This window comes from Podarcis liolepis (assembly GCF_965112155.1).
Source record: "Podarcis liolepis genome assembly, chromosome: 5".
NCBI lineage: Eukaryota > Metazoa > Chordata > Lepidosauria > Squamata > Lacertidae > Podarcis > Podarcis liolepis.
This window is the reverse complement of record NC_139556.1, coordinates 101,475,370-101,501,980: the sequence shown is the minus strand read 5'-3', so window position 1 is coordinate 101,501,980 and position 26,611 is coordinate 101,475,370. Positions and strand designations below refer to the sequence as shown.

The 26,611-nt window shown below is 48.9% G+C and overlaps 1 protein-coding gene across 5 annotated transcripts in view; it reads right to left on the bottom strand.

Annotated features, from left to right (window-relative positions):
* The window catches only part of LPP (LIM domain containing preferred translocation partner in lipoma), a 311,393-nt gene that overhangs the window by 98,442 nt on the left and 186,340 nt on the right, over positions 1-26,611 (bottom strand). For all 5 annotated transcript variants that reach the window (XR_014526400.1, XM_083504206.1, XM_083504205.1 and 2 more), the window contains 2 exons: positions 23,277-23,398; positions 14,182-14,304 (listed from right to left, as the gene is read on the bottom strand). Coding sequence is in view for 4 of the 5 variants with exons in the window: in XM_083504206.1 (XP_083360332.1) it covers positions 14,182-14,304; positions 23,277-23,398 (245 nt within the window). In the remaining variant the exon portion in view is untranslated. The remainder of the gene's footprint in view (positions 1-14,181; positions 14,305-23,276; positions 23,399-26,611) is intronic.

Here is a 26,611-nt window from a genome sequence, read left to right as displayed (position 1 = left end):
TCCTTCCTGGGCAGGAGGCAGGAGGGAGGAGGGATGGCTCAGGTGTGACCCCCAGAAACCCAGAGAGACCCTAATCCAGCACAGCACATAGCAACTCCCTGGTCCTGAATGGGGTAACTGTGCCCCTGAAGGACCAGATGTGAAGCCTGGGGGTCATTCTGGACTCACAGCTGTCCATGGAGGCAAAGGTCAATTCTGTGTCCAGGGCAGCTGTCTCCCAGCTCCATCTGGTACACAGGATGAGACCCTACCTGCCTGCGGACTGTCTCACCAGAGTTGTGCATGCTCTGGTTATCTCTCGCTTGGACTACTGCAATGCGCTCTACGTGGGGCTACCTTTGAAGGTGACCCAGAAACTGCAATTAATCCAGAATGCGGCAGCCAGACTGGTGACTGGGAGTGGCCGCCGAGACCACATAACACCAGTCTTGAAAAACCTACATTGGCTCCCAGGATGTTTCTGAGCACAAGTCAAAGTGTTGGTGCTGACCTTTAAAGCCCTATATGGCCTTGGCCCAGTAGACCTGAAGGAGCATCTCCACCCTCATCGTTCAGCCCGGACACTGAGGTCCAGCACCGAGGGCCTTCTGGCAGTTCTCTCCTTGTGAGAAGCGAGGTTACAGGGAACCAGGCAGAGGGCCTTCTTGGTGGTGGCACCCGCCCTGTGGAACGCCCTCCTATCAGACGTCAAGGAAATAAGCAACAATCTGACTTTTAGAAGACATCTGAAGGGAGCCCTGTTTAGGGAAGTTTTTAATGTTTAATGCTGTACTGTGTTTTTAATATTTGATTGGGAGCCACCCAGAGTGGCTGTGGAAACCCAGCCAGATGGGCGGGGTATAAATAATAAATTATTATTATCATTGTCATTAACCATAGCATGCCGCTTCAAACAGCTGTGGCTCCCTCCCAAAGCACCCTGGGAACTGTAGTTTGTTCGGGATGCCGAGAGCTGCTAGGAGACCCTGCTCCATCCCCCTCAGAGAACTACAATTCCCAGAGCTCCCAGCGGAGATTGGTTGACTGTTAAACCGCTCTGGGAATCGTAGCGGGGGGGGGGAGGAAACAAGGGTCTCCCTAACAAGTCTCAGCACCCGCTTAACAAACTACAGCTCCCAGGAAGCCATGACTGTTTAAAGTGGCCTGATCCTGCTTCAGAGGGCTGAATTTGCTCTTCGCATAAAGGATATATTTATACCCGTATCCGAGCAGGGAGGGTGGAGGGAGAGAGCCCCTCTTCTCCCTCTAAACATAAATGAGATGCAAGTTGTATAATAAAAGCCATATAATAACCCATTCAAATAACAAGCTTCCTGAAGGCCATTCTGCTGATTTCAAGCCTTTTGTGCCAGAAAAGGGAAATTCACGAGGGGATGAACTTCAATTAAAGCTTTGGCTGCTTTTTTATCTAACGCATTAACACGGGTAGGCCATTAATTTCCCCGCCATTAAGGATTAGCTTTGGTCTCTGAAGCCACCTACGAAGTCTCGGGCCCCAGATCCCCGCGCTGTGCAGATGGGGAGCGGAAAAAGAGTCTTGGACCTCAAATGCGTGCTTATGCCTTTACCGGATGCGCACCTCATGTTCCCAGGGCAGCTTGCAGCAGAAGTTAAGAGGCAGTCCAGCAAAATCAAGAAGCTGGAAGTGGGAAGATTCGGGGCAGGCTGAAACAAGTCCTCCTTCACACAGAACAGGGTGACACTGCGGAACTCCCTGCTGCAGGAGAAAGTGGCGGCGGAAGAGGATAAGGCAAATCCACAGAGGGCGAGAGGCTATCAATGACTACGATGCTTCTGAATACCAGTTGCTGGAAACCACAGGAGGAAAGAGTTGTTCCTGGGCTCAGATCAGGGCCGGATTGAGGTTTGATAAGGCCCTACAGAAGGTAATGGGGCCCTTTATATGTCCAGCTGTCCTTTGCCAACAACAAATCGTCGCTGCTTTTTGTGTTGAATACAAGCTATATGGTAATTTATGGACCTCATAGGTATCTCAAGCCATTTGCACATAACAAATAGGAACCTACACAACACAAAGCACTGTTGCTGTGGGTAGACTTTATTTTATTTGCTTTTTATCTTATATTTTGGAAATGTACATCCGGGGTTTTTCCCCCCTTTATTTTTTTTAGGGGGGGGCAAGAGAGTGGGGCCCTAAGCTACAGCTTATTTAGCTTATACATGGGTGGTGCTGTGGGTTAAACCACAGAGCCTAGGACTTGCTGATCAGAAGGTCATCGGTTCGAATCCCTGCAACGGGTGAGCTCCCCTTGCTCCGTCCCTGCTCCTGCCAACCTAGCAGTTCGAAAGCATGTCAAAGTGCAAGTAGATAAATAGGTACCACTCTGGTAGGAAGGTAAACAGCGTTTCTGTGCGCTGCTCTGGTTCGCCAGAAGCGGCTTAGTCATGCTGGCCACATGACCCGGAAGCTGTACCAGTTGGACCAATCTGCCGGCTCCCTTGGCCAGTAAAGCGAGATGAGCACCGCAACCCCAGAGTCGGTCACGACTGGACCTAATGGTCAGGGGTCCCTTTACCTTTAAATCCGGCACTGGCTCAGATTAGAGGCAGATTGGTCCAACTGGTTTGGTGGCGCTGAGCACAGAGCCTCAGGGTGCCACCAGAGACGACACAACTATTATTTGGAATGGACTGTGAGATTGGGGGTTGGGGATTGGGGATGCACAAGGCACTGCTGAAATTTGAGTCCCCAACATCTGCCACTGCTCAGATCCTGAATTGTGGGTGTTCGGCTGGCACCTGGTCGGCCCCTGAGAAAAAAGGACACTGAACTATTTGGGTCACTGGCCTGATCCTGCAGGCTCTCATTCTTACATTATCCCAGAACAGCATCTGAAAAGCACATGAAAGAGTGGATGGCAGGTTTGTGTTTGTCTGTTTATGCGATGGGGAGGAATGGTACCCTCTCTGCCCCTTGGCAACATGTGCATCGGAAAGAAATCACGAAAACCGGGTGCAGCGCTAAAGCTCCCAAGAAAGGGACAAACCCAGCCCTGCAGCCCAGTCTTGCTCTCTGTCTCTCTTTCTCCTCTTCAGTTGTCTAGAAGCGAGGCCGCCAGGCCCAGGCTCCCTTCCCTTCCTCCTGCGCTGCGACGGCAGATGGTGAAAAGCAAAAGCCTCGAGTTCTAATTCATATGGAGGGGCCCGGGGGAGGCCTGATACGGCTTGCTCAAGCTGCAGGCAGCATTTGCGTCAACCCCCCCCCCCCCCGCTCCAGGTCTGTGGCACCTTTTGTTCCGAACACCACGAGCCAAGTGTGCGAGGCCTGATCCTTGCACGCTCCTCGCCAAGGTCCTGCCACAAAGATGAGCACAACTGTTAAGGGCGCAGGTCCCTGCTGGGGTCGCCGCGTCAGAATCACCTCCCTGGGAACGGACGTCAGAGACGTGCTAATTTCATTAGACCTGAGCCGGAATAGATGGCGGGGATTAGCCTGCCAGCCAGCGCTGGTTACTGGGGTAACCTGGGGTCTCTCCCCGCCGTGGATGCGACCGAATTAACGAGAGCAGGGTGGTGGGGTTTGTGTGTGTGTGTGTGTGTGTGTGTGTGTGTGTTTTCATAAAAATCCTACGCATGAAGGGAAGCAGAAGGATGATGCCGGGGAGCACTGCTGCGTCAGTGATGCTCGCCGGCGAGATGGAACGGGAGCCGCCGCGATCTGTACGTACAACATTCCCCCGAGGCGCAGGAAAGTAAACAGAGCCTGCGGAAATAATTAATGCTGGCAGCCGCTGAATGCCGTCACCGCTACTTAGTCGCACTACAAGCAAGGGGGGGGGGGAGAGGAGAAGCCGTGACATTGGCAGGAAGGATCCTCGGCAAGGGAGAATCCTGAACCGATGGCTTTCCTCTCTCCCTGCAGCCATTGAGCACCTCTCCCCACTTGCAAGGAAGAAGCAGGCTGCAGTGCTTCTGGACTGAAGGGATAGCTCAGTTTGGTAGAGTGTGAGGCTCTGAATCTCAGCGCTGTGGGTTTGGGCCCCGCTTTGGAACTGGCATTCAGGAACAATGCTGCCTCTAGCTAGGAGCCATCCATAGCCCTCTCCTCTTCCATGAATTTGCCTCATCCTTTTTTAAAGCCATCCAAATTGGTGGCCATCCCTTCCTCCTGTGGCAAGGAGTTCCATAGTTTAACTCTGTGCTGTGCGGAGCAGTCTTTTCTTTCATCACTTCCTCCTGTGGCCTTGCTTTGGGCCCCGCACAGTCCCTTCCAACTACAGTGGTACCTCTGGTTGCGAACGGGATCCGTTCCAGAGTCCCGTTCGCAACCTGAGCAGAACGCAGCCCGCGTCTGCGCTTCGCAATTCGCCGCATCTGCGCATGCGTGTGATGTCATTTTGCGTGTCTGCACATGTGCAAGTGGCGAAACCCGGAAGTAACCCTTTCCGGTACTTCTGGGTTGCCGTGGGACGCAACCTGAAAAAACGTATCATGAAGCAAATGCAACATGAAGTATGACTGTACAATTCTATGAAAAGGATCCCAGTCGTTGGAAACCACAGCAGCAGGGGAGGGAGAGGGATCTGGCGCTCGGATCTCGCCTGCGGGTTTCCCACGGGGACAACTGGTTGGCCACTGTGAGAACAGGGGACTGGACTCAACGGGCCACTGGCCTGAGGCAGCAGCAGACAGTTTTTAGGATGCTCTCAATGCCAGGAGGAAGGCAGCACTGCTTGGAATGGTTTGGTTCCTTAAGCTCTCTGCTCCCGACCTCTCTGCTGCTGGCTGTGAAGAAAATGCGCATTTGCACAACCACAGAGGATGCCAAGCTGCTTTGCTTGTGCCCCAAGCTGTGCAAATGTCTGGTGATCCTAGAGGCTGCTTGGATTTCTAGTGAGCAAGAATGGCCTCTGTGATGGGGCACACGGAGATCTTTGTGGCTCTATAAAGGTAAAGGTAAAGGGACCCCTGACCATTAGGTCCAGTTGTGACTGACTCTGGGGTTGCGGCGCTCATCTCGCTTTATTGACGGAGGGAGCTGGCGTGCAGCTTCTGGGTCATGTGGCCAGCATGACTAAGCCGCTTCTGGCAAAACTAGACCAGTGCACGGAAACACCGTTTACCTTCCTGCCGGAGTGGTACCTATTTATCTACTTGCACTGCGTGCTTTCGAACTGCTAGGTTGGCAGGAGCAGGGACTGAGCAACAGTAGCTGACTACGTCGTGGGGATTCAAACTGCCGACCTTCTGATCGGCAAGCCCTAGGCTCTGTGGTTTAACCCACAGCGCCACCCCCGTCCCTTTATAGGCTGATTTTATTCTGACCCAGATATAATAACAACAATCATCGTCATCTCAACATCCCACTTGCTTTTGCAGTTTACTACAGACTAGGAAATTTCCCCTTCTTAGTGATGGGTGGAGAGGTGGGGGCTTTGATACAACAAGGAGCTTTGTGGGTTCAGCAGGTGGGCAGCCAGAACGTGCCTCAGTTGCGATGCTTTGCTTTTTTTATCTGCAGAAATCTCTGCTACCTTTACACGTTTGCCTGCAAGTTGGGGGATCTGAGGTAGGGGGATGGAACATATTCATGCAGAAATCATATTCTGGCACTGAAATTATTAGAGGCAGAGACAAGCTGATGGATACATAGCAATTACACGCCCGACCCGATGCTACATTTAATTATCTGCTGCCTGGTAAGACGCCTCACCAGCATCTCCAGCAATTGCGAGCCAGATTTCCAGAGGGCCTCGGCGTCGTTGCCTTGTGCTTCGCCAAATGGCTAAACACAGTGATTAGGCCCAGTTCTCCCCCTCTGAAGACACACCGCTGCAATTTCGTTCCCCTGAAAGAGATCCGTGCGCCAAAGGAGAACGGCTGGCTAAGTAGCGCAAGAACAGAATGCGAGGCTCGGTTTCTCATAGAATCGTAGGGTTGTTGAGTTGCGGGGGACCTCCACAGGTCATCTAGTCCAACCCCCTGCAATGGGGGAATGTCAACTAAAGCATTCACGGCAGAGGGCCAGAGGTTGGCGGTTGGAGAGGTTGAAGAGTGGGAGCTGGCTGAGTTATATGCCGGGCTCCACCCTTTCTGACACGGTGCCATTGAGATCTGAGCTGCTCGCTTGCTACTGAGCTGGCCACATTTTGATTCTCTGGCCCCATATCTGCACAAACTTATTATCCCAAAATACAGACGTGCTTTTACACTTGCAAGACTGGATGTTTTGCCATCTGCGGTACTTGAGGGTCGATTCCAAAAGATCCCGCCTGAGAAACGTCTTTGCCCCTGTGGAGATGGTAGCACCGAAGCAGCGGCACACATCCTCCTGTCTTGCACTCTCTACAAAGACCTGAGGAACGAGATCACCACTCCACTCGTACTAACCATCCCAGGACGCTCAGCCACAGCCACAAGGTCCTTTCTTCTATCAGATCAAAATGAGCAGATAACAGCAAAGGTTGCTAGGTTCATAGCAGGGGCAATCGGAATAAGGGCCACTAACTGATGGCTGATTCAGGACTTTAAATTGTGCTCTTAAATTTCCTTTTCTGCGTATACTGTAATGTTTTATTGTTGCTATGGCCATTGGCTAATATGAATAAAGTTTTATCTTCTCATGGGCGAAGAGTAGATTCTATATTCATTTCCAATTTTGTCTGGAAAAAGAAGTCAGAATAAGGACGGGAAATATCAAAACACGGTATGGTCGCACCTTATGTGCATTTAGCCGTCTCAGCAACACGTTTCCATTGCCTTTTCTGCATTGGCTCCCCATTTGGGAAGGCTGTCCTCGGGGAAATTCACCTGGCACCTTCGTTATATATCTTTAGGTGCCAGCAGACAAAGCGTCTCACTTCAACAAGGCGTTTGGCTGATGGACATTCTACGGCTTTTTAAATGTACTTGTGGGGGTTATTGGTTTGTTTTTCTTTTATTGCACATTTTGTATTCTTATTTTGTATTTTTCTGTTCTGAACGGCAGGACAAATACATGGGATGTTGGCCCCACAGATCTGTTTACCTTTCTCACACCCCAGAGATGCGGACACGGAGCAATGGATCCAAACTACAAGAAAGAAGATTCCACCTAAACATTAGGAAGAACTTCCTGACAGTAAGAGCTGTTTGACAGTGGAATTTGCTGCCAAGGAGTGTGGTGGAGTCTCCTACTTTGGAGGTCTTTAAGCAGAGGCTTGACAACCATATGTCAGGAGTGCTCTGATGGTGTTTCCTGCTTGGCAGGGGGTTGGACTCGATGGCCCTTGGGGTCTCTTCCAACTCTATGATTCTATGATTCTATGATTCTAGGTTAGGATTGCAGCCTTAGCACGTGGCTTTCCACTAATATATAAACGTTGTCTGCTCATTCCTCTAAGATGAACATTTTCCCCCTCCATCATATGTAACCGCTATATAGAAAAGACTTTGTAGTTGTTGTTTAGTCGTTTAGTTGTGTCCACCTTTTCGTGACCCCATGGACCAGAGCACACCAGGCACTCCTGTCTTCCACTGCCTCCCGCAGTTTGGTCAAACTCATGCTGGTAGCTTCGAGAACACTGTCTAACCATCTCATCCTCTGTCGTTCCCTTCTCCTTGTGCCCTCCATCTTTCCCAACATCAGGGTCTTTTCCAGGGAGTCTTCTCTTCTCATGAGGTGGCCAAAGTCTTGGAGCCTCAACTTCAGGATCTGTCCTTCCAGTGAGCACTCAGGGCTCATTTCCTTCAGAATGGAGAGGTTGGATCTTCTTGCTGTCCATGGGACTCTCAAGTGTCTCCTCCAGGACCAAAAGACTTTAGAACCCGAGAAAAGAGACACATTTTTGGAGCAACTCGGATGGGCACAGAGATAAGAAATAGACCCTGTTCCTTTCCAAGCCAATCTAAATTTGACACCCTCTGTTTGACTCAGAGAGTACAACACTTCTGAATCCCAATTCCTGGAAACCACAGGAGGAGAGAGAGCTCTTGTGGTCGGATCCTGGTTTTCCTGTTCGGTGTCTGTGGAACAGGATGTTGATAGAGATGGGCCTCCTTTCGCCTGATCCAGAAGGCTCTGCTTAAATTCTTTTGTTAGATGCTTGCCCATCAAATGGCAGCTTCGTGTGGCTTGGGGAAAGTTCTCCTAGACACTGGAAGCTCTTGAGATAAACAGGCCGTGCCTCTCCCCATCTTAAAAAGCTCACCCCCTGCCGAGGTCCCCATAACCACAAGGGTCTTTTGCAAGGGGTGGGCCTTCCACCCATGACTTTGGAGGGTGCAGCTGTGCAAGCTGGTCAGAGAGCATGGGAAGGTGCCCTGATGCTAAGAACTTTGCATCTCCCACCCAGAAGATGGAGTTTGTGCTGTTCACCAACTTCTTCAATCAATGCAAGCGCTGGAGGCAAAGGCATCCCTCCCTGTGCGACAATCCCACCTGTTCCCTGGGAATCAGATCTGGCCAGGACAGCAAGTGGTGCAAGCAAAAAGGGCCTGATTCTCTTGGGTGGTTTTCTTCCTGAACTTCCAACCCTGATCCCCGTCAGAATTGGTGCTTGAAGAAAACCAGTGAAAACCAGGCTTCCCTCAAGTGGGTGAGATAAAGGAGTTATTTTTACTTTAAAAAACCAGCCCCTTTCCCTTCCCTTCCCTTCTCTCTCTCCCTCCACCCCTTTAGCTGCTTTCTTCAACCTTCTGAAGGCGCAAATCAATGCTCTCTAGGATTTGGGGTGACTCCGCTGCCCCTCGCTGTCATTGAGCACGCTTGAAAGTGCATTGGGGAGGGGGGGGGCAGCTGAGTTCAAATCAATCAGCTTCCCCTTTCTTCTGCCCCCTCCCCCCCCCCGGCAACCCGGGGAAACATAACTCAAGAAGCAGCAAATTCATAAGCTCACACACGAAACGTGCTGCCCGCCTAGGAGATGATCCATCTGGCAAGCTGACACAGTAATAAGTCTGCCTAATTGTCAGGTCAGGCATAATACTGTGCATTGCTGTCAGTCGCTTCGCTGCAGCTTTGTACTGGAGATGTAAAACTCCTTGTACTGTGTGTATGTTGCGTGGGCAGGCGGGGAGATAAATCAGACAGACAGAAGGTGGAGGGGCGGGCAGGGCAAGCGCAGGGGGGAGGGAGAGCCAGCAGAGGAACGAGCCAGGAGGCAGGCGGGAGCTGGAGACAAGGGTCCACAGAATCACAGAGCTGGAAGGGGGCCCAAGGGTCATCTAGTCCAACCCCTGCAATGTAGGACTTGCTGTCAGGGACTGGTCCGAAGAGGAGGAACGGTGGAGTCCGCTGCCCCCCTCCTCCGGCACTTCCCAGGGAAGAGGGAGACAGTATAGATTTAGAACAGTGGTTTGCAGAAGGACATAGTTCAGAGGCTGCAGACGGGAGAAGCTGGGAAATATTGGGGTTAAGAACTTAATTCGTTCTGGAGGTCCGTTCTGAACCTGAAACTGTTCTTAACCTGAAGCACCACTTTAGCTAATGGGGCCTCCTGCTGCTGCCGTGCCGCTGCTGCGTGATTTCTGTTCTCATCCTGAAGCAAAGTTCTTAACCCGAGGTACTATTTCTGGGTTAGCGGAGTCCGTAACCTCAAGTGTATGTAACCTGAAGCGTCTGTAACCCAAGGTACCACTGTATTTGGAAAAATGCAGAATGGACCAACCCAGCTCAGCATGTAAGGCTGATACTCTTATACAGTGGTACCTCGGGTTACAGACGCTTCAGGTTACACACGCTTCAGGTTACACACTCCGCTAACCCAGAAATAGTGCTTCCGGTTAAGAACTTTGCTTCAGGATAAGAACAGAAATCGGGCTGCGGCGGCAGCAAGAGGCCCCATTAGCTAAAGTGGTGCTTCAGGTTAAGAACGGTTTCAGGTTAAGAATGGACCTCCGGAACAAATTAAGTACTTAACCCAAGGTACCACTGTACAGACCTATGGGCCACCGAGCTCAGAAGGCTCATACACTGACTTGAACTGGCTCTCTGGAGTCTCAGGCAGTCCTGGGTGGAAATGTCATCGGGGACGGAGCCTGGGACCTTCTGTATGTAAAGAAGATGCTTTGCCACTGACCTATGGCCCTTCCTGTGGTTACTGGTCAATAAAGTGCCTGCTATTTATATTTATTCCCCGTTTTGTCCAGTTAGTTTAGCCCTGTCTACTCAGATTGGCAGCTGCTCTCCAAGGTCCTGCAGGCTGAGCTCCCTTAAGTGGCTGGTGACTGATTCTTGGATGTTCTAAATGCAAAGCAACTGCTCTGCGACTGAGTCATGGTCCCCCAGAACTCAGGTGTGGGATTGGTCTGTTTTGGAAATTAATAAAAGCAGGTGTCAGGGGCTCAGGGACAGAGGCACAGGGGAGAGAGGAAATGGAGAGCGAAGGGGAAGAATCTGAGGGCAGCGTAGGGGAGAATGACAGTGACCCGAGAGATTCCATGAGTTTCTCCAGCGAATCAGAAGATTCCCAGAAGGAGGCGCCGATGGTCAGGGCAAGGGGGGTCCCAGGGGGGACACACCAGAAACAAGGGGCCAGTGGGGACTCCCAAAGCAGCAGCGGGAGATCAGGACCAGCTTCCCCACCAGAGCGTAGTGGGGGGGAGGAGTCCCATGTGTCAGGGCCAGCGTCTCCTCCAGCAGGGGGAGAAGATGAGTCAGGGCTGACCACGCCTCTATCGGAGAGTGAGGGAAGGTCAGGTCCAGCTAGCCTCCCCGAAGGGGAGAGCAGTGACAGGAGCAGTGTAACGGTCAGGAGGAAGGTTGCCGGCTGGGCGCGCGCGCCAAGTTCGAATGTACAGGCGCGTGGGACAGAAGAAAACCCGGATTGGGAACCAGGTCCTAAAGCCCGCCGGAGGCAGGGGGAAGACTCAGGGGACTCAGCGTCAGAAGAGTCTAGGAAGGGCGAGACCCCAACGGACGGGCGGAACCAGAGGAGGAAAGAGCAAAGGAAGAGGTGGAGCAAGGCTAGAGTCTTAAACTGGTGTCTGGGGGGAGGAGATTCAGATGGAGCTTCAGCGGTCTAGAGTTTCAGACGTAGAGCTGCACGCTGCGGCTGTGAAAGCGAAACTGAACTTCAATAAAGACTTTTGTATATAACAACGAACTGGCGTTGGTCCTTTGTGAGCTGGGACCTCAGGCAGCTCTGACAGCAGGTTTAAAAAATAATAATGAGGGAGGGGGAACCAGAAGAAAGGAACCGAGATGCTCACTGGCAGAAGATGGAGCAAGCTTGTTTTCTGCTGCTCCAGAAAGGAGGACCAATGGCTTCAAGCTACAAGAAGAGGACTAACTAGACAACAGGAAGAACTTTCTGTCGGTAAGAGCAGTTCTATGGAAGGTGGTTGACCCTCGTCTGTCAGGGATTCTGAGATGTCTGCATTGCGGGGGGTTGGGATAGATGACCTTTGGTGTCCCCTCGAAGTCAACAATTCTAGGGTTCTATAAAAACACAAGCTGCAGCGTCCTGAAACCAGCCCGATCCCTTCCTCCCTTCTGGATGGGACCAGTTCCCACCTCTCTCATCCAGAGAGAGATAAAATGAGTTTTGGTTTCTCCTCTTGAAGTCAATGAAACTTTAATATATACAGAAAGCAAAGGCACGTCCAGACATCCGCAAACAGATCTCAATATGTTCCAGGCAGCCAGCGCTGCAAAAGGCAATCAATATATTTTGTGTTGTTTCTTTTTTAAAAAAGCAAGCCCAGGGAAGAGAGAGGGAGGGAAGAGGCGCAGACGGCTCTCTGACAAAGTGTCTGAGAGATGTATCCTCCACCCACAGCTAAACTGTTCTGTACTGAGAACATCTTGCAATTGTTCCAAAGCAGTCTGGAGCTTTAAAAGCGCATCATGTATTTATTCCTGCCAGGAGGGAGCAGGGTCTGGCAGATAAACAGCGCCACAGACGAAACGTTTTGCCTTTCCCCCTGCTCCCTAAAACACTCACATACCACATGCTTTTTCTGAAGGTGATGTTTCCCCAGAAGGGAATTTATTGAGGCACTCTTGAAGCAGGGTGTACAGTACTTTTCTGTGTATAAGACTAGATTTTTCCTCTTTAAAAATCATGCTAAAAAGTGGGGGTCGTCTTATACATGGATAGTGCATAGGGTGGACGTTTGATTGGCTGCTGCCGCAGCTGCCAGTGGCTATTGGGCGTGTTATTGGTTGCTGCGGCAAGGGCTAGTGTTGATTGGCTGACGCTGCAGCAACTGGGTGGGCGACTGGCAGTCAACAACTCTAGGCGCCTAATACATGGAAAAATACGGTATGTTTTGTAATTGCGGGTACATTTGTTGAACCTTACTTGCTTTATATATTATACTTTATATTGCACCTTACCTGGGCCTGAACCCCTGTTCCCCCCCACTTGCGCATATTTTCATACAGTGGGGTCCCCCCTTTTTATGTCTCCAACTGTGGAGGTACAGCATAGCAATCCTGGCTAGTTGCTGTCGATAGTTCTCTCCTCCGCGAATTTGCCCAATCCTCTTTTAAAGCCATCTCAGTTGTTGCTCAACACTGCCTCTTGTGGGAGTGAGTTCCACAGGTTAACGAAGGACATTATTTTATCCATCCTGCATCTCCCAAGTTTCAGCTTCATTGGGTACCCACAAATCCTAGCGTTAGGGGAGAGGGCTTCCCTCTTCTTCCTCTTCTTCTTCTTCTTCTTCTTCTTCTTCTTCTTCCTCCTCCTCCTCCTCCAGGAAAATATACCCAGAATCCCATCCCTCCAGGGCAGCCCCTTACACTCTCCTTCTGGGCGCACAAAGAGAAAACTGCTCTTCCGAAGCCCTGGCTTCCTGTGTGACTCATCCCTGCCACCCACCTCACCCCGGTTTCACCCCACGGTGCTGACGCAGGCACCCTGCTGATAGCAGAGCTGTTTCCAGAGCGTTTTCAGCCCGGGGGATTAGACAACAAAGAGGGGCTGTAGGGGGTGGGGAGAGAGAGAGAACACAATTTGAAGCTCAGATCGCAGGAGCGACAGCGGCAGTCAGAAAGGAAAGATTCTCTGGCACAGCGACCAAGAGAGGCTGTTGCTTCTTCTTTTAAAGCAAATTGCCTGGTTTCTCTTCACAGGTATCTGTGCAGAAGCTCCGTGCATAGCACTTAAATGTGGAGGGGAAAGCAAGGCTGCGCCTGCTACCATCACCCTGGCCTGCAAGCATTCACAGAATCATAGAATCTGAGAGTGAGAAGGGACCCCGAAGGACATCTAGTCCAACCCCTTGCAATGCAGGAATCTCAGCTAAAGCCCTTTGTGGCTTAGGGCCCTCGTATTTACAGGACAACCTCTCCTGGTCTGCCCCACAGAGGACCTTAAGGTCCATGAATAATCATAGTTTAGAGGTCCCGGGCCCTAAGAAAGTCAGACTATCCTCCCCCAGGGCCAGGGCCTTCTCAGTGGTGGCTCCGACCTGGTGGAATGCTCTGTCCCATGAGGCCAGGGCCCTGCAGGATTTAACCTCCTTCTTCAGGGCCTGTAAGACAGAGCTATTCCGCCTGGCTTTCCATTTGAAGTTAGCCTGATCTTTTATTCCCCATCCTTCCCTCCCCCTCCCCTTTTTATGAAGATTCCCTGCTCTGGGATCCCACAACTGGTTCTCCCCTGGTCTCCTCACTGGCCCAAATAGGACTAATTTAGCCAGCCAGCCCTGGTGATCATCTAATGTTTATTGGATGAATCCCCCCCCCCATTGATTTTTGTTATCCACGTTTTATACTGTATTTTACGCTGTTTTTTGTTGCATCAATTAAGTGTTTAAAATTTGTTGTAAGCTGCCCTGAGCCCGGTTTTTGAACCGGGAAGGGTGGAATATAAATAAAAATTTATAATTATAATTATAATTATTATTATTATTATTATTATTATTATTATTATTATTATTATTAAGCACCCGCGGCAATGGGCCACCCAACTTCTGCTTAAAAACCTCCAAGGAAAGCTTGTCTTTCACCTGCTTAAAGGGGAGGGATTCACTAGTGGCTTGCATCGTTCTCAAGGCAGTTTGCTAACAGAATAGAGGCATGGAACACTGATGTGGTAGGAACCAGCGTGCTGCTCTACGCAGTATTTATGAAAAATAAAAAAATACCTTGCTACTTTTTCACAGTCTGTTTTGAATGCAACAGGCAGCATGTGACAATGTACAGCCCCAACTCAAGCCCCCGTTCGAGAGAAGAGGCTGAGTGTGGCCGCTGGACTCTGTGTCCCTCTGCTATCTCTCCCAAACTCTGACCTGTTGCGTCCGCGGCTTGTAAGGCGAGCTGTTCTCCAAGTCAGCCAAGATGCTGGTCAAGGAGTCGATTTCTGCGTCCAGACTGGAACGCCTCTCCTCCAGGGTCTTGCCGCCGGCACTGACCTAGACGAAGAGGGAAGGAACACACAAAGAAATGAAGGAATTTGGCATTAAGGGTGGAGACAGGTGGAGTCAGAGGTGAATTTATGGCCTGTGGGGTCTTCTGCACAGCCCATTTGGGGGGAGTTCTCTTCATTCACTGGACCATAAAGAAGGCTGATCACCGAAGAATTGATGCTTTGAATTATGGTACTGGAGGAGACTCTGGAGAGTCCCATGGACTGCAAGAAGATCAAACGTCTCCATTCTTAGGGAAATCAGCCCTGAGTGCTCACTGGAAGGACAGATCCTGAAGCTGAGGCTCCAATACTGTGGCCACCTCATGAGAAGAGAAGACTCCCTGGAAAAGACCCTGATGTTGGGAAAGATGGAGGGCACAAGGAGAAGGGGACGACAGAGGACGAGATGGTGGGACAGTGTTCTCGAAGCTACCAGTATGAGTTTGACCAAACTGTGGGAGGCAGTGGAAGACAGGAGTGCCTGGCATGCTCTGGTCCAGGGGTCATGAAGAGTCAGACACGACTAAACTACTAAACAACAACAACTCTTCATTCACCTATGTCAAAATTAGATATATATGAGGAATGGTAGTGTTTCTGCCTTTGCACTGAGCTTGCCACCCCCTGTCCTCAAACAACCATCCTTGCTGTGGGCCTGGCAGGAGGAAAGGTGGCGAGAATACTGATGCCTCTGAAATGGGCGCTTCAGAAAGAGAGGGGGGGGGAATCAGGAAAAAATGTAATACAAATCCAAAGATTTGTAATACAAATACAAAGATTGTGTTAAGGTAAATTATCGAACAAAGATTGAGAAAGATGGAAAGGATTTGCTGAAATAGCTAACTGAATTAGAATACAAAAAAGGGAGGTGTGAGGAGGTCGATGAAACAAGTAAATGAAAGACAAAGATATGGAAATACTGGATGTGTTTTTAAATGTTTTTTTAATTGTTTTGCTGTATTGTTTTTTAATTTGCTTTTTATTTTTTGATGTACTGTAACTTTTTATTGTCTTTTTTCTTTTTTCTGTAACTGTGAAACTTTTAATAAATATCATTTAAAAAAAATGTAATACAAATCATGTTGAGGTTGAATCCTGACAAGACAGAAGTACTGATTTGGGGGGAAAGGAGGCGGGCAGGTGTGGAGGACTCCCTGATCCTGAATGGGGTAACTGGGCCCCTGAAGGACCAGGTGCGCAGCCAGGGAGTCATTTTGGACTCACAGCTGTCCATGGAGGAGCAGGTCAATTCTGTGTCCAGGGCAGCTGTCTACCAGCTCCACCTGGTATGCAGGATGAGACCCTTCCTGCCACAGACTGTCTGACCAGAGTAGTGCATGCTCTAGTTATCTCTCGCTTGGACTACCACAATGCACTCTGTGTGGGGCTACCTTGGAAGGTGACCCGGAAACTACAACTAATCCAGAATGTGGCAGCTAGACTGGTGACTGGGAGCGGCCACTGAGACCACATAACACCGGTCCTGAAATACCTACATTGGCTCCCAGTACGTTTCTGGGCATAATTCTAAGTGTTGGTGCTGACATATAAAGCCCTAAATGGCTCCGGTCCTGTATACCTGAAGGAGCATCTCCAGCTCCATCATTCTGCCTGGACACTGAGGTCCAGCACTGAGGGCCTTCTGGCAGTTCCCTCGCTGCAAGAAGCCAAGTTACAGGGAACCAGGCAGAGGGCCTTCTCGGTAGTGGCACCCGCCCTGTGGAACGCCCTCCCAGCAGATGTCAAAGAGAACAACAACTACCAGACTTTTAGAAGACACCTGAAGGCAGCCCTGTAGAGGGAAGTTTTTAAATGCGTGATGTTTTATTGTGCTTTTAATTCTGTTGTTAGCCACCCAGAGTGGTTGGGAAAACTCTATAAATAATAGATGATGATGACGATGACAATGACAATGACGACGACAGTGCCTCTGTGATAAAAACAACTTGGAACCCAAAGAATTTAGAAACAATCTAGGAAAAGGTAATAATAATGGTGACGTCTCACCAACAACCTGAGAACAACCAGGAAAAAATGCTGCAGTATTGTCCACACTGGGCTGGCAGAGATTCTCCAGGGTCTCAGGCAAGAGATGATCCCAACTCTACCTGGAGAGGTCAGGATTTGAACCCAGGACCTTCTGAATGTCAGGGAGATAACTCTGCCACAGATCTCCGCCTTTCCCCAGCTTAAGAATTCAGACGCGTCTCTCAAGGGATGGGGTTACAGTGTGTTCTGGGGCGGAATCGCTGGGTGTGATTCTGCAAAGCCTTCAGCAATTTGAAGGGTGGCGATGGAAGCTGCCTCGTACCAGACCAGGCCATTGATTGAGCTATGTGTTGTCTACACTGACTGCCCCCCCCCCGGCAGGGGGCATTCCCTGGATCTGCAGGGGGCTCAACCTGGGTCGTTTTGCATTCAAAGCAGATCCTTTGCTATCGCGTTACAGCCCGCCTCACTTATGAACGGTGGAGAACAGGGGTGTCAAAAGCACTTCCCCATTTTGCTCTGCAAGGAGGTGGGGGCTTTGTTCTGCACTGGAGGTTTCTCTGAGCACCTTGAAATCTGGCTTGTTGGGTGGTAATAGAAGATGCTCTTGGGCAGCAGGGGGGAGAAATTTGGGGGGGATGCTCCCCTTGCCCAGCTGTTCCACCAAGGCCCTTTGGATCTCAGGCAACAAAGCATCAATTTACAACCGCTGTCAAGACACTGATGGGTTATATAATTCCCCAATAATAATAAACTATTGAAAAAAAAACAAGGATATGCAGAGTTTTGAAAAATTAAAAAACAAAGTGCGAGACTGGCTTCATTATTATCAAATAATGGAGGCATGCAATTTGGACAAAAAAATTGGATTCCAGGTGGAAAAATCAAAATTGGAAACAGAACTGTTAGAACCCAAAACAAAGATTTTGTCAAGGATGTATAACTTGCTGTTGAAATGGAATACTCAGGATGAAACTGTGAAATCTGTTATGATTAAATGGGCACAAGATGTTGGACATAACATTATGATGGCTGACTGGGAACAGTTATGGACCACAGGTATGAAGTTTACAGCATGTAATGCCTTAAGAGAGAATATTATGAAAATGATATACAGGTGGTACATGACCCCAGTCAAGCTTGCAAAAATTTATCACTTGCCCGACAATAAATGTTGGAAATGTAAAGAAACTGAAGGTACATTCTTTCACCTTTGGTGGACGTGCCCAAGGATTAAGGCTTTCTGGGAGATGATTTATAATGAAATGAAAAAGGTATTTAAATATACCTTCCTGAAGAAACCAGAGGCCTTTCTCCTGGGCATAGTCAGCCAATTGGTGTTAAAGAAGGATAGAACTTTTTTTATGTATGCCACAACAGCAGCAAGAATACTTATTGCAAAGTACTGTTAAGTCTGTCTCTTTCTGAAACCTCTCTTTCTCTATCGGCATCAAATTTTTCTCCAAAACCTTAGTTTTCAATTTGTTCAATTTAAAGCCTGCCACTTGACCAAAATCTTGGATTACTTCTAGGGCCCTCTTAGTGCTGGATATCGGCTCCTGTAATGTCATAACGAGATCATCTGCAAAAGCTTTAAGTTTGTATTGTTTGACTCCGACCTGAATACCTTGAATCAAATGGTCCCTTCTAATCATGTTTAGCAAAACCTCCAGGACCGAAATGAAAAGCAATGGGGAAATTGGGCAACCTTGTCATGTCCCTTTCTCTATTTTAAACTCTTCTGTAACCACATTGTTTACTATCAATTTAGCTTTTTGTTCAGAATATATCGCACCTATACCATTTTCAAAGTTTTGTCCAACCCCCATCCCCTGAAGATATACAACATGTTTAAATGAGATAGAAAGAATGGATTTCTGGATCAAAGCTCCCAATTTGAAAAAGAAACAAAATAAGGATAAACTTCTGTCTAAAATGCGTAATTTTTTATCAGAATGGGAAACAAAAGCCGAGCTAGTTAAAGCTTCAACGAAACACTGGGCAACAGATATAGGACACAATATAGATCTTCACCTCTTGGAGAAACTTTGGGAAAGCACCCTGAAATTTACTGCAAGTTATTCACTGAAAGATAGGGACGTGGGTGGCGCTGTGGGTTAAAGCACAGAGCCTAGGACTTGCCGATCAGAAGGTCAACGGTTCGAATCCCCGCAACGTGGCGAGCTCCTGTTGCTCGGTCCCTGCTCCTGCCCACCTAGCAGTTTGAAAGCACATCAAGTGCAAGTAGATAAATAGGTACCACTCCGGTGGGAAGGTAAAGGGTGTTTCCGTGCACTGCTCTGGTTCGCCAGAAACAGCTTAGTCATGCTGGCCACATGACCCGGAAGCTGTACGCCCGCTCCCTCGGCCAGTAAAGCGAGATGAGCGCCACAACCCCAGAGTTGGCCACAACTGGACCTAATGGTCAGGGGTCCCTTTACCTTTACCTATTCACTGAAAGAGAATTATTTGAAAATGATTCATAGATAGTACCTAACTCTGAGTAGGTTGGCTAAGATTTATGAAACAGAATCAGATATGTGTTGGAAGTGTAAAGAAGCAGAGGGAGCCTTTTTTAACATGTGGTGGACATGAAACAAGGTAAAAGGATATTGGGAAATGATTTATAATGAATTGAAAAACATTTTTGAAACTACTTTCCCCGCAAAACCAGAGTCCTTCCTGTTGGGAATAACCCTGACAGAAATTCCTAGGTGTCAGAAAAGGTTATTTATGTATGCAACAACTGTGGCCTATGTTTTGTTAGCCCCAACTAAAGAGGATTGACAACTTAAATTGACAGAGTATGAAGAACTTGCAGATTCAACACGTAGAATAAGAGAGCAAGAAGAACATATATTTAAAGAAGAGTAGAATACATTTATTGAATATCTGGAAAATAACTGTATACACCTGAAAACGCTGGCAGCAGTAAGATAAATTCAACGGAGTAAATGATTTTTGATGGATGTAAAAGTGGAAAACTGATTTGAATGGTTACAGTAAAATATTCAGGAATGTACGATACTTAAAATGAACCATGGAAGGAGAAGAAGGGAAGTCACTGGATATTTTGAAGTTCGCAAAATGTTTCTTTTGAAATGTAAAATTGAAAACTCCATAAAAATTATATATAAAGAAGAATTCTAAAATGAAAGCTACCCTCAGGTGACTTTAACCCTGCTTTCTGGGGAATTATACTAATGCATCAATACTGATGCATTTGGCCAATAGCAAATGCAGGAAAAACAAGAGACCCATGGATGTTATCTCGGTCGCAGGGAGGCGGAATAACACAGAGAAACTACTTTGCACATCAAATCGGTTTATGTTGTTGTAAAGACAACTCATTATTGCTTGGCTAGAATTAAAGCTGCATCTGGCTTGGAAATTACACTGTTTTGGGGAAAAACCTCTGTGTCCTGGGGTGTGTTTTCAGCGTTAGAGGGAATAGGAGGTGGTGCGGCATCTTCTGCCCCCCCAACCCCCCCCAGCTCCTTTGCCCCCCCACTTGCATCCCATCTGGGGATGAAGAGCAAGACCCATCCAAAAAGGTCATTAAACCTCTTCCCGGCACCAGCGCTCTTTCTGACGGAGAACAGCTCCAGAGGATATTGCCTCTTCTCTCCCCTTTTAATTAATAAAATTACAGCCCAGAGCTCATTATCGATAATTATGGCCACTGTGAGAGCTTCCCGTTTCTTTGCTGGCTCCCACCCCTGCCGACCTTAATCCTGTTCCAAATGCAGCATGAATTAGCGTTTAATTAGCCATTAAATAGAATTAACGGTCTCTGGCAGCAAGGTGGCACGCCGAACAATCGGAGGAGGAGGGGAAGGGAGGCTTCCTGGCGCAGGACAAGTCCGGCAGCTGCGACTGGGGGGAGATTCTCAACAAACCAGAAGCTCTCGTTCTCAGCCAGTCGACATAATGTCACCAACGGGTCAGGCAGAGACACCATCCGCATGCGCCCGTCGCCGCAGAAAATACTTCTGGCGGGAATTCCATCTTCGCCCTCCGTAACTGAGCCGTGGGAGAACTCGCCCTGCCAAGTCTCATCTTCTCATAGAATTGAGACCGCCCAGGGGTCATCTAGTCCAACCCCCTGCAGTGCAGAAAGGACGCCTAGAGAATCCCTGAGAGATGGGACCCAATGTGTCCTTGAAAACCTCCATGCAAGGAGAGTCCATCACCCAGTGAGGGAGTTCATTGTACCGTCAAATGGCTCAGAATAGTATAAGAATAATGATTTATTACTTATACCTTACCCATCTGGCTGCCAAACATTATCTGAAGAAACCCCATGGGGTGGTTGGGAGATTATTATTATTATTATTATTATTATTATTATTATTATTAATTGAATTTATATACTGCCCTATACCAGGGGGGTCTCAGGGCGGTTCACAGAATAAAACCACAAAATACATAATAAAAATAAAAATAAACCAACAAAAAGCACATTTTAATAGGGCATAGGATGTCCATCAGATCAACCAAAGGCCTGGTTAAAAAGGAACATTTTTGCCTGGCACCTAAAGGTGTATAATGAAGGCGCCAGGTGAACTTCCCTGGGGAGAGCATTCCACAGACAGGAGCCACTGCAGAAAAGGCCCTGTTCTCGTGTTGCCACCCTCTGGACTTCTCAAGGAGGAGGCACACGGAGGAGGGCCTCAGAAGATGATCTCAGGGTCCGGGTAGGTTCATATGGAAAGGGGTGGTCCTTGAGGTATTGCAGTCCTCAGATAGACTTGATAAGGCCGTCCAATGTTGCTATTCTTAAAAAAGGGGGCGGTATGGAAAGGGAGCACAATACTGATTGAGGCGGGTGGGAAATGCAATCCTTTATGTAAGATTTGCAGACTGAAAGCAACAAAAGTGGTGAATTCCAAATATAGACATCACATTGGTTTCCGTTCCAGACCTGGGGTGAATAAGGGAACACTGGCAATTTCCAATTCCGTTTCTGTTTTTGCTTTGTCCAGTCCTCTTTCAAAGCCATCCCAAATTATCCAACATCCCTAGATGATGTCCCTGAGCACCATTCGCTGGGGAGTGTGAATGGGGAGAAGACTCCCTTGCACCTATTCTGCTTCTGGGCATCCCAGATACATCTGTCTGGTCACCACGATACAGAGAGAGGCTCTGCTGGAGGAGGTGGCCTTTGGGTCTGATCCTGCAGGCTCTCCTGACGTTCTCGGAGGAAGCGAACCCTTCTCATGCTCCGGGAGAAAATTCGCCTTTCTCTCAGAGTTCAGGTAAGGGAGTTTTGCTTTGCGTTCAGGAGAGGCAAGAGGCAACAGCTGGGTGAGGGAGCCCCCAGTGTGATTCTATATAAGGCAGCCTCTTCTGCCCCAAATTTGACCAGTTCAACAAGGCCTTGGGCTGATTCATATCCTACAGCCTTTTAAACAGATCTGTGGGGAGGAGGGCTATTGTTTTGTTCTTTGGGTTCCATTATTTGCTGTGTTTTATCTTAGAATCTTAAAAAGCAGAGACATCACCTTGCCGACAAAGGTCCATATAGTTAAAGCTATGGTTTTCCCAGTAGTGATGTATGGAAGTGAAAGCTGGACCATAAAGAAGGCCGATCGCTGAAGAATGGATGCTTTTGAATTATGGTGCTCTTGAGAGTCCCATGGACTGCATGAAGATCAAACCGATCCATTCTGAAGGAAATCAGCCCTGAGTGCTCACTGGAAGGACAGATCCTGAAGCTGAGGCTCCAAGACTTTGGCCACTTTATGAGAAGACTCCCAGGAAAAGACCCTGATGATGGGAAAGATGGAGGGCACAAGGAGAAGGGGATGACAGAGGACGAGATGGTGGGACAGTGTTATCGAAACTACTAACATGAGTTTGACTAAACTGTGGGAGGCAGTGGAAGACAGGAGTGCCTGGCGGGCTCTGGTCCAGGGGGTCGCAAAGAGGCGGACGCTACTAAATGACTAAACAACAATATCTTGTATTTTATTCTGTGAACCGCCCTGAGATGTTCTGACAGAGGGTGGTATATAAATTTAATAAATAAAATAAAATGAATACAGTAGGGGCTGCACATCCCACAATACCAGGGTTGCAAACTTCCCCTTGTCCAAAGGGAATGCCTTCACGGCCTTCGGCAGGTGTTGTCATTCCAGCCACCAAGCAGACGTCACCAAGCAGAAATTAAAATATTTGAAACAGAGTTTGCAAATAAAGTAGGCAGATTGCTACTCCCATGGACTACAAGAAGATCAAACCTCTCCATTCTGGAGGAAATCAGCCCTGAGTGCTCACTGGAAGGACAGATCCTGAAGCTGAGGCTCCAAGACTTTGGCCACCTCATGAGAAGAGAAGACTCCCTGGAAAAGACCCTGATGTTGGGAAAGATGGAGGGCACAAGGAGAAGGGGACGACGGAGGATGAGATGGTTGGACAGTGTTCTCGAAGCTACCAGCATGAGTTTGACCAAACTGCGGGAGGCAGTGGAAGACAGGAGGGCCTGGCGTGCTCTGGTCCAGGGGGTCACGAAGAGTCGGACATGACTAAACGACTAAACAACAACAGTGCTAGTATTGGGGGGGGGGAATTAAAAAGGAAAGGAAGACTAACATTATAAATAAAGTAAATACAAGTGATGGTTTAACATATAATGAGAAAGCAACAAGACTGGGATTTTTTAGATACCGTTCTAAGAAAATACGAAGAGGCCTGTTGGTCAGTCCAATGGCCCATTTAGCATCTTGTTCTCGCCGTGGCCGACCAGATACACCAAAGGGAAAATCACAAGCAGAACTCAAGCACAATTCCTCCACAAATTTGGCCATCACTGCCTCCTGTGGCAGGGAGTTCCACAGTTTAACTACAAGCCACGTGAAGCAGCTCTTTCTTTTGGTGCTCACTGTACAGCACCTAGCACCATGGGCACTTGATTCGCCTTGACCACAGCCGGGCACCACAAGAACCCCATCCGTGCCCTTGGCAGCACCATGGATGCCTTCTTACCTGAACATTGAACATGGCTTCATCAGGAGGAGGAGGAGGAAGAAAGGCACTGGGCGGCGGTGGAGGAGGATTCCCAAGATCATCAGAAGGAGGTGGAGGTGGTGGTGGTGGTGGGAAGTCACCTATAGATGACAGGAATAATAATAATAATTTTATTATTTGAACCACACCCATCAATGATCAAGCTGAACGCAAGATAAATACAATATCCCCCTAGGCCACAGGTTCCCCCAGGGTTTGGCAGGAAAAGAAGGCAAGTGTGGAGGGACATTTGAGGGCAATCAAAGAAACCTTGAAACATTTCAGTTTAGCATAGGACAGGATAATATCAAAGTAATTTGGTGGGATATACAACCAGAAACAGTATCTATATCTTTCTTCAAGAGCATTGGCTGTTCTTCTACAGTTCTCCACGACATATTGCTGTGAGCAGAGATTTCCAGCTCTGACACATATGAAAGATTGGAAAATACAAAGGCTTCTTTGTGTTGATGCGGAGAGGAGAGTTGGTTTGTCTCAAATGAGACCTTATATAAATGGGATTACCCGGCAAAAGCAAGATCACCCCTCTCATTGGGTTTGCATAAAATACTCAAGGTACGTCTGCAAGAGGCTCATTGATAGTTATATTGTGGGATTGAGTAATCTTCTTATGTAGCTGCATTGTTTTATACTTTCTGGCTGTCCTGTGACCGTTGTGTTCTGTGTTATAAATCAAGCACTGATGGGAGCTGTTCCTTTTTGTTTTCCGATGTATATCTTATCAATACAAAATTCAGTGTGGCATGAGCAAATTTTTATTCTGAAAGTGTACTTCAGAGAAAAAAGTCTGAGAAGCAATGCTCTAGCACAGGCACGTCCAACTCCCAAGAGAGTGGGATCTACTCATTGATGGCAGTGATCTACCCATTGCCAAGAGTTGTTGATCTTTTTTTGGGAAGGGGTGCCCCAGAGTTGTTGAGCTTTTCTGGGGGATCGATCAGGAGCACCCTGGAGATCCCACGATCTACCTGGAAACCCCCCCCCCATGATCTACGTGTTGGACATGCCCGCTCTAGCAAAAGCTGGGAGCCTCAGACCCTGCAATTGCCATCTGAGGCCTTTCACAGTGTTCCCGTTCCAGTGGACCTTTCCAGATCCCTGCTAAGCAAGCTGGAGTTCTTAAAAAGCTCTTTCTGTGGCATGGAAAGAGTTTATAAGCCCTCCACTTTGCCTATGGGGCTCTGGGAAAGTTGCGGGATCCCACAAGATACCGTGGGGCCATCTGAGATCTTGGGAAGCCCGTGAGAGATCTCCCACGGCCTCCCAGAAGCCTCACGCAACTGCCACAGAGCCCATTAAGGAAAGGAGAGCTGTCAGGGAGACAGTGGTGTAGCGTCGGTTGCCAGTGCCCAGGGCAAGGTGCGAAAGAGATGGGGCATTGCAACTAGCTTGTAGTGTGCCCACAGGAAGATCTGCCTGTCAGGCCCAGAAGCCGCTGTGCTACTAGCCTGTTTCCGTACTGATGAACCTTGGGCTGGGGGTTCTCCGGCAGCCCCAGGGCAGGAAGGATCTGAGGGCACAACCCAGAACAGCAGCAACCTGTTGCACACGGCAGCGGTGGCAGCCATGGCATGAGAAGCGTGTGGCGTGCCATCACAAGATGCTGAAAGGGGTGGGCAATGAGAGGGGGCTCCATCCTGGCAAGGGAGGGCCTGGCTGTTGGCATGCACCCAAGGAAATGGGGGCAATTGGCAGGCCCCCAGCCGGCCCCAGCACACTGGTTGGGGTGCCAGGCATATCCCGGTCCTTGGTGCAGCATAAATCTGTGACCCAGGCTTTAGAAGACTGAGCACACTATTCAGCAGAGGAAACGCTGCACAGACAGAAGTGGCACGAGAGGCTGTATGAGCATATTTACAAGCAGGTTTTATTAAGCATAAGGTAAAGGTAAAGGGACCCCTGACCATAAGGTCCAGTCGTGGCCGACTCTGGGGTTGCGGTGCTCATCTCACTTTACTGGCCGAGGGAGCCGGCGTACACCTTCCAGGTCATGTGGCCAGCAGGACTAAGCTGCTTCTGGTGAACCAGAGCAGTGCACAGAAACGCCGTTTACCTTCCCACCGGAGCGCTACCTATTTCTCTAATTGCACTTTGATGTGCTTTCGAACTGCTAGGTTGGCAGGAGCAGGGACCGAGCAACAGGAGCTCACCCCATCACGGGGATTCGAACCACCAACCTTCTGATTGGCAAGTCCTAGGCTCTTTGGTTTAACCCACAGCGCCACCCACGTCCCTTTTTATTAAGCGTAGATCAGGACAAAAGGAAACATGTCTGATCTCCTTCGTGTCCAAAGTAAAACAGAAAGCTATACACAAACAGAAGTTCCCAGCATACTGTGCTGGAATGTAAACAGACATGTGACACACAACAATTCCACACGTCTGTTCCTTAAGGTGGGACAGAATTCTCACTGCTTGGCTGGCGGCCGGCTATCCACTCACAGCCCGCCCGGCAACCCCGGAGACGTCCGCTCCATGTGTCACATCTTTGGCCCACTTTCTGAATTTCCACTGAGGGAAATTGCCCCCCAATGCTAAATCTCCAGAGGGGGAGATCCCAGTGTGTCTTCCCGAACATGCGTGATGATGCCTTTGTGTGCGAGTCCCTAGAACATAAACCCCTCGCATAAATTTCAGGCCTACTCCGTACCTGTGCGGCATTCAGAACGCACACTGCACATCACCGGCGCCCGACTGAGACCCTGGCGATGGCCAGGGTGCCACTAAATAAAGATGGCTTTATTACAACCTTGACAGCTTGGCGGATGTTTTCTCCCCTTCCCCATAAAGTTCTGCGCCTCTGGTGTTTGCCTCTCTTGTGCTGAGATATATTCCGGTAGGCTCCTGAACACACGCTGCGGCTGTTTATAGAGATTTGATTATATACATAAATAATATTGATGTCTGGAACAAGCAGCCCAAGCCGTGATTTAGGAAGCCTTGTCGGTACCAGATGGTTGAAGACGCGGCTCGAGTCTAAACAGGCTCTCCGGGGGGCAGCTTCTCACATATCCTCGCCGTGAGCTTGTCGGCTCTGGTTTTCGTCTTTCAGGTGAGGTACCCTCCTGGAAATCCAAGCTGTTGGAGAGGAGCTGCTCGCATGATGTGAAAGGCAGTGGCAGGTTTTCTTAACAGCAAGGCTAACATAAGCATGGAGCGAGATCCATCCCTGCTTTGTGTCGGTTTCTAGGTAAAGGTAAAGGGACCCCTGACAGTTAAGTCCAGTCGTGAACAACTCTGGGGTTGAGGCACTCATCTCACTCTACAGGCCAAGGGAGCCACCGTTTGTCCGC